Below are 8,136 nucleotides of genomic sequence, written 5' to 3' on the forward strand. Positions count from 1 at the left end.
GGGGGCCCGTTTGGTAAGGAGAGGGGCAGTCCGATGAAGAGGAAGATGGCGAGAGCCCCCATTTGAAAGAGGAGGGCGATCCAACAAACGGAGGGCTCGAAAATATGCGATTTGGTCATGAGATGACACTGGATCGGAGGCAGGAACGACGGCGCGGGAGCTGGGGGGAGGACGTCAAGGGCTTCAGCGGTGTGGTGGGGGAGAAAGGGGATCGGAGACGAGGGGAAAGAAGGGAGGTGGAGGGCGATCTGACGAGAGGAGGGCTCGGGAACACACGATCTAGCGAGGGGATGCCGGATCGGAGGCAGGGATGGTGGTGCGGGGGCTAGGGGGAGGAGGTCGGGAGCTCCAACGGCACGGCGGGGGAGAAGGAGGACCAGAGGTGGGGGGAAGCGGGGAGGCAGTCGGGGACTCGGGGGTTTTAGGGCAAACTATTAGCGACGGGTAGCTTTCGTTGCTAAAGTCGTCGCTAATAGATATTTTTAAAATTTAAATTTATAGCGATAGTTTTGCTGTCACTAATAAGTATTTAAGCTGTTGCTAATAAGTCTACAGGGTTGGGAAGAATCTGGGAGAAAAATTTAGGATTATTAGATTTGCCATCGCTAATAAAGTAAATCCATCACTAATAATTCTAGAAATAAATTAAAAAAATAAAATTATTTGATTATTAAAGATTGGTAAAATACCGTCTCATCGCTAATAATCATAGAACCATATTAAAAAGGTAAAATTACTTGGTTATTAGTGATGGCAAAATGTGGTTGCTAATAAGATAACTCTATCGCTAATAATTCTATAACTAAATTAAAAAAAATAAAATTATTTCTTATTAGAGATGCAACTTGCCGTCGCTAAAAGTCAAAACTGCCATAGCTAAATTTTTTTTTTTGCGACGGTAAATTTGTTAGTCGTCATTCGCCATCGATAAAAATTGTTATTAGCGACAGTAATTTTGCCATCGCTAATAGTCATTGGTAAAAAAATATTTTCTTATAGTGTAGGTAGGGGACTAGGCCCGCTAATTATGTGCATATATTTCCAAGCTCAACCATAAAAGTAAGCTGCCCCCTTGGGCCTCGAGCATGGCTGGGCCTCATATAAATTCTCCATGTCCAAGCCCACTCAAATCATCTGTCGGGACTATCGGGTCGGAGAGGTTATCCGGCCCATGCTCAGGTCTAGGGACCACCCCTATAACTGTGGGACTCTTTCTACCTGTATACTAGTTTGTGGTAAAAATAAGGAAGAGAGCATCTCTCTTCCATGCACAAACTTTTCCTTTATAGGAGGGCTATGGTGAAAAATAAGGAGGACACCTTCCGTCCATATACAGACTTTTTCTTGACTAGGGGCCTATGTTGTGGTGTATAAAAAAATACATCATTAATTCCATATTAATTGTGAGTCGAGGAGAACTCTGACTTATATAGGAAAAGATAATTTTTTTTATGTGAGGTGTCTTTTGAAGGATAAAATCGTGAGGCACCTTTTGAAGGATAAAACTGAGATCCTTGAATTATAGCGGACAATATCTCACATACCGAACTATGAGTTTTTGGCTACAACAAGCACCATTAAGCAAAGAGGGTGATTTGAAGGATATGTAAGCCAAATAGTGATTTTTGAAATATAAAATAGATATCTTCATGTTACCTATTAAATGGATAGGAGAGAACTTTATGTCATTAAAAAAAATTATTAAACAATACTATTTTCTGGGTCACAGGCAAGAAGTCACAATCACACACCAAAATTCCACTAGAATAATCAAATGGAGACGATGATATAACAAGGATGATGATGGTATAAATGTTGCTGATTCTGACCATGATAACAATGTGAGCGTATTGACCTTTAATTAAAACAGAAGACTAGTCTTTATTCTATTGTCAAAACCTGCGAGACCCACCAAGTTTTCAAGATTCTCCATCTCCCACTAGCCATGCAACGTGCCTTCTTTTGTTGATCGAAGTCACCATCATCTATAGGAAATATTGCACCAACTGCAAGAGACCGCAGCTACTAGGACGGGGACGTTTTCTCACGTATTAGTGCACAAATAATAAAGCAGTGTCTTCTTTTCTTTATTTCCTCGATCGCCCACTCATTAGCATTTCTCCATACAACCAATATAATCTGTGTTCAGAGAACTCCATTCTCTACTTAGTATCATCATTCACCATACTATTTAATGTCATGGTATAAACAAACTATTCAAAACATGCTCATTTCTTAATAAAAATCTTCAATGATTAACAAATTATACAAAGTAATTATGTAACTGATGATATACATGTGTAGCTGTTGGTAAAGCTTATTGTTGTGTCTTCAATGTTTCTTCTTGGATGCACCAATAAATGGATGATAATAATCATGTTTTACATTTATCGCTAATGTATGGAGGCAACCTATGATGATTTTTAGTAATTTTCAATTTTCTACTCTATCTGCATACTCCCAAATATTAAACAAAGTTCTAGACTTTTGACTTTGATGCTATATGATGAGATGCTGGGGACCTCTTCTTACTTTTTCTTCCCCACATTTGCAACCCTTTGGGACCAAAGGGAGTGCTTTATTTTTTTAACCAATAACCTTCGAAGCTCATGGGCAGTGTAATGGAAGGTGTGAACAAAGGGACCATGCTGGCAAGTGCAAGGGCATGAAAAATCTTATGAGATTTCACAATCCAAGACTGATAAAAGACTCCTCTGCACACTTTTAGTCTGTAGGTGGAGCATGAAATTTTAGTTAAAGTTTCACTCCACTAACAGAGTCCATGTGAACAAAAGAACAATGAGATCAGTCAGTGGAATCTCCATTCGATAAGTCCTCTACTTGATAAATCGTTCTACATTCTACATTGACCATCAAAGTGCACCTCCATACTGAGGATTGTATTGATTAAAAATAATTGAGTAAGGTATCACTCAAACAATCTGAACAAATAGTTTCAAACAACAAAATTGGACACTGAAACGGGAAATATGAATCTTAACATATATCTTAACAAGCTCGGTGACAAGTAAATACAAACAACTTAAAAGGCAGCAAAAGAGTGGAAATAAAGAAAAAAAAATATTCAAGATGAACACCGTGTCTCCATAAGAGGATCTAAAGATCAAACTTGATCAATAAGCTGCAGCAAAAGGTTAATCAGATAGCATTAGAATTGGACTTTGTGTTGCGGGACTTTCTCCTCAGAACAATCATCCAAGTAATGGCTTCCAACAACAAGGCAATACCACCCAAGATGCATATCACAATGATATATGCTGTGGTCCACTTCTGATCAGTACCTAAGATTTTCAGGCCTTTGAAGACATTGATGATACCCAAGATAATGACGGTGTATCCTACCAAGTAATGGTAAATGTTCCAGTAGAACCGATACTTGTGATCCTTGTTGGGCCTCAAAAACAATGCAAAAACCTACAAAAAAGAAAAGAAAAAAGAAAACAAAAACTTAGTTTACTAGATATCATCAGAAAGCATTCCTTTTAAATAATCAAAGTGATTATTGACCAAGAGGAGATCCTAGAGATGCAGGAGAAATCTGGCTATAAAAGGCTAACTATTGATAAAATAATTCCTAATCTATTTTTAAAAGAAAAATGTAGCCCATACTTTCAAAATTCACGTATATACTAGGGGAAATGGGGTAACATATTTGTTACCTGTAGGGTTCCAAGAGCGAAGAGGGTGATTCCGATGTTCCGATGAGTGGTGTGCTGGACTCCCTTAGACTTGCTCCCCAGATTGAGACCGGTTCCCCAGCCAGCAACCCCCACAATGTAACCAATAAGCTGGCATGACACATGAAGGTAAAACCATGCAGGATCTGCTGACTGGAATGTTTTCAGATATCTTGCAAAGATTGCTCCAGTTGGAAGCAAAATTCCCCAACTCACAGCATTCAAGATTCCATGTATCTAAAGCACGAGAATGATTAAAGAAATAAGTTATAAAAGTTAATCAACAAAAGCTAGCAGGATGCTGGCTGATAGAAACATATATCCCTTCACTGTATTTGGAGGCCTAGGTGTGAGGATATTGACTGCTAAAAACATGCATTCCTTGTGTTTAGAGATCAACAAATCATAAAACAGATGGGTGGTTGGGATGGATTTCATTTCATCAGTAGTCATAGTGACAAGGGCAACAATTGTACTGCAAGGTGAACAGTGTACCGCAAAAGGGATTTTTGCAATAGAAAGTTAGATTCGATCTCTAGATAGAACATGTCACTGTATTACTACCCAACACATAGTGAAGTAAGCGTTGATTCTTTGTTTTCCTTTTTAAAGACACTACTTGATAGAATTAAGAGTAGTTGAGGTTGCTTTCTTCCCTGATAAAAAATAAAAAGGAGTGAATATGATATATATATTCACTATCGAAACGTATTATCAAAAAGAGATAGAAGAGAATGGAGAAAATTGAAATGTATTATCAAAAATAAACAGAAGAATCACTATCGCATACAGCTAATAATGTATGTACAGACAACTCCACCCAAAAAAATAAAACAACGAATCAAACAAAACTATCAAAATCTTAAAATTATTGCCAAGGTAACATAGTGACATCGAACCCCTTACCAAAAGAGGAAAGAATCACATCCTCAAAAACTATATATATATATATATATATATGACCCTCCCATATTCTCTCATCAAACATACTTTTAATTGTAATGATAAAACCTCTTTGGAGTTTTTTTTTTTTTTAAAGAGAGAAAATAAAATAAAATAACAAAACTATCCAAATCTTATTCTTATTTCCAAAATTTTCTACTTTAAAACAACAAAGTGCACCACATAACCGTCACCAAATCCATATAAAAATATAGAAATTTTACCAAAAAAGAAAGGAGAAAAAAAAAAAAAAGAGTGTAACTGGATTTCCACATCCTTTGTGATTGTTTTATTTATTTTTTTCAATTAAAGTGTTTTGATTTTCACCCCCCCAAAAAAATTCCAACCTCAATTTCTAATTTAACTATTCATACTCTCTGCTGCGGTCAACAGCTCATGGCTCAATACGTGAGATTTTGGCCGCTCTGATCTATAAACCTCATGATTTTATCCTTCAAAATGAGCTTCCCATAAGAAGGATGATCCTTTTCTATATAAGTTAGAGTTTTTTTTTTGACTCACAACCAATATGAGGTTAATGATTCTCTCTCTTTTATACTATGACATAGCTCCTTAGTCCAGAAGATGTCCTCATCCTTATGTTTACCACGAGGAGCCCCATAGTTATAAGAATGGTCCCTATTTGACACGTCACTTTTGTGGCCAAAAACTCATGGCTCAGTATATAATATATTATCTATTTTATCTCTAGGCCTCATAATTTTGCCCTTCAAAAGACGTCTCATATTATCTCTGTCTTTTCTTAAAGTTAATCAACAAAAGCTGGCGAGACTTTCTTTTCTACGCTCTTAAATTTCTGTTTGTTTTTCTTTTGGGGGCTATGAACCTATCCCAAAAAGCTCATTATTTTTGGGATGATATAAGGAAAGGATCCTAAAGAATTAAATTCTTGCGATCCCAAAACAATAAAAATAACAAAAGAGTCCAGATTCACTTTATCTTCTTTAAAATAAAAAAAAAGAGAAAAAAATAAAGAGGATTACTTACGTTCCTCTTCCTGGTGCCAGAATCCCCAGACCCAGAGCTGACCCCCAAGATCAAATCCAAGGTGCCCTTGGAGTTCATATTGTCCTGATTAAAGGCGTGCTTGTCCGGCACACCGGCAGTCACCGATTCCCCCACCTGCCACACCTGATTCACCACCGTCATCTCCTTCCCCACCTTCACCGTCCCGAACATCCTCATCGTCCCGCCCACGTACTCCGCCGCCAGATCCGCCGTCTCGAACGCAATCTTCGACTCCTCCAGCGGCCCGTACCCCTTGATGTCGTACGTCTTCACCACCATCCTCCCGTCCGCCCCCCGGAACGTCGCCAGCGTCTGCGACCCCACCATGCCCGTCCCCGTGGGGTTGATCGCCCACGCCACCCAACCCCCCTCCGCCGCCGGCGGCGCCACGAAGGCGATCGAGAGATTCCCCGCGGCGCGGTCGTAGGTCCAGTGGATGGAGGCGGACAGCTGGGGAAGGTCGCTGCAGGACGCGAACACCCGATTCGATCCAAGATTCTGGGACTTGCATCCCTGGGCGGCGGCGGGCGACGGAAGGAAGCAAACGGCGGCGATGGCGGCGAAGAGGAGCACGAAGGCGCCGGCCATGGGTGTTCTCCTCCTCCTCCTCCTCCTTCGGGGCTTGTGGATGTCGGCCTGGAATTTGTTGTTTGACAAAGAAGCGAGTCGTCAAGCTCCGCGGAGCGGAGGATTTCACGGGGGAAGGTAGCTCTGGTCGGGAAGTTATAGCGATGAGGTTTGGGCGAAACGTGAGTCTGCTGCTCCGCACGAACAGTTTGGTGAACGAGAGTAGTAGAAAGAGTCGTGTTTTTATTGGTTAAGCTACGGTCTCCGATGCCACGTTGGCGGTGAGTTAGGGCCGTGTCCTAACGGGATCCGGTTTAGAGGTTTGTAATGGAAAGTTGTATATTTATTTATTATTTATTAATTATTATTATTATTATTTGAATCCAGACCTCCCAACATTCTGGACAATTAATGGCAGCACCAAGATGGTTGCGCATCATCCCACTTAGCTCGTCTTCTTCTAGCGCATATGGAGACGGGCCAATGACAGATGGGGTCTGTCACGCCTCCGATCCGAGATTTGTGAATCGAGGGTCGCGACAACCGCCGCATACTCATGAAGAACTCTCTCCATAAGCATGCAAGGCATCTCATCACGATATCAATGCATCGCAGCAGAATAAATTTAAATAATTATTATTCAATTTTAATTCAAATAATTAAATCAAATGTCTTACATCGAATAAAATTTTTACTAAAACAATAAAGACAATAGATCTAAGTTCAATGAAGTTAACAATGCTAAATCTCGCCTCTAAAAGCTCTGTCCCAATATTTCTTCCCACGCTCGAAATTAATTGTCTGAATCTGAAAAATAGAAAGAAAGGTAATGAGCTAGACAGCCCAGTAAGTAACAAATATCTCAACCAGATATTTCAGATATTATATAATTTTCAAGAATAATATTACAAATAAACATAAAAATATATTTCATGCTGATTTAATACAAATCCAATAATTTCAAATATTCACATATAATATAATCATAAATTCGATTCGATTTCAAAACATTCGTAACTCAACAGCCTCGACTATGACCAACGTTTAACCCCCATTGGCGGGGTCCACAGAATACCAGCGCACAACCTCCACTGGCAGGGTCCAGAAATACCAGCGCACAATCCCCACTGGCAGGGTGCACAAATACCAGCGCACAACCCCCACTGGCAGGGTCCACAAAGTACCAACGTATAATCTCCATTGGCGGGGCCCACTGAAACATAGTTAGGCTGAGCGCATAAATCCGATCTATATCAAAATACTGTACCATAATATGTCATAATTTTTCACTAAATATGTGCATAAATCGATATACCATAATATTTCAAAAATACTTTTCTTTCAAAACATAATTTCATAAATCATGCATAATTTCAGAGAAAAATTATTTATTTTCAGAATAAATATGGAATATCTTGATAAGATGAATCATTACTTACCTTTCACGGAGCACTGAACGAATAGATCGACTAACTTCTAGTAGATTCTTTCGTGCCTATTATCCAAAATTATATTTTTACATTAATTTTAATTCAAAATTAAATCTAACAAATTCTAAAATTAAAATCTCACTTAAAATCAGACTCGTCTCTAAACTCGATCAGAATCATCAGATGAAGCCTTCCCCTATGCTAATCCTAGAAGGATAATTTTAGAGAGAGAAATCCATCAAGAGAGAGAAAAACAAGCTAGAGAGAGAAAATTCTAGAGAGAGAAAGTAGAGAGAGAAAGTCCAATTCCAGAGAGAGAAAGTCAGGGTTCAGACTGAAAGAAGAGAGAGAAACTCTCTCTCTCATCAATTTCATTTTTTTTTTTCGTTTGAATGGCTTTGATGGGCTGAGGTTTGGGCTATAACAGGGCCGGTGGAAAAGATTTTTGATTCGTTTGGTATAATTTTTTT

At 39.2% G+C, this 8,136-nt stretch overlaps 1 protein-coding gene across 1 annotated transcript; it reads right to left on the reverse strand.

The window, feature by feature from the left end:
- Positions 1-2,969: 2,969 nt before the first annotated feature.
- LOC140859475 (cytochrome b561 and DOMON domain-containing protein At3g25290-like) lies at positions 2,970-6,428 on the reverse strand. Its single transcript, XM_073261385.1, has 3 exons — positions 5,649-6,428; positions 3,681-3,935; positions 2,970-3,435 (listed from the first exon to the last, which is right to left on the reverse strand). The coding sequence occupies exons 1-3, from the start codon at positions 6,255-6,257 to the stop codon at positions 3,160-3,162; spliced, it is 1,140 nt and encodes a 379-aa protein (XP_073117486.1). The 5' UTR covers positions 6,258-6,428; the 3' UTR covers positions 2,970-3,159.
- Positions 6,429-8,136: the final 1,708 nt, after the last annotated feature.

Source organism: Elaeis guineensis, chromosome 7 (genome assembly GCF_000442705.2).
Source record: "Elaeis guineensis isolate ETL-2024a chromosome 7, EG11, whole genome shotgun sequence".
In the NCBI taxonomy this organism is placed as follows: Eukaryota; Viridiplantae; Streptophyta; class Magnoliopsida; order Arecales; family Arecaceae; genus Elaeis; species Elaeis guineensis.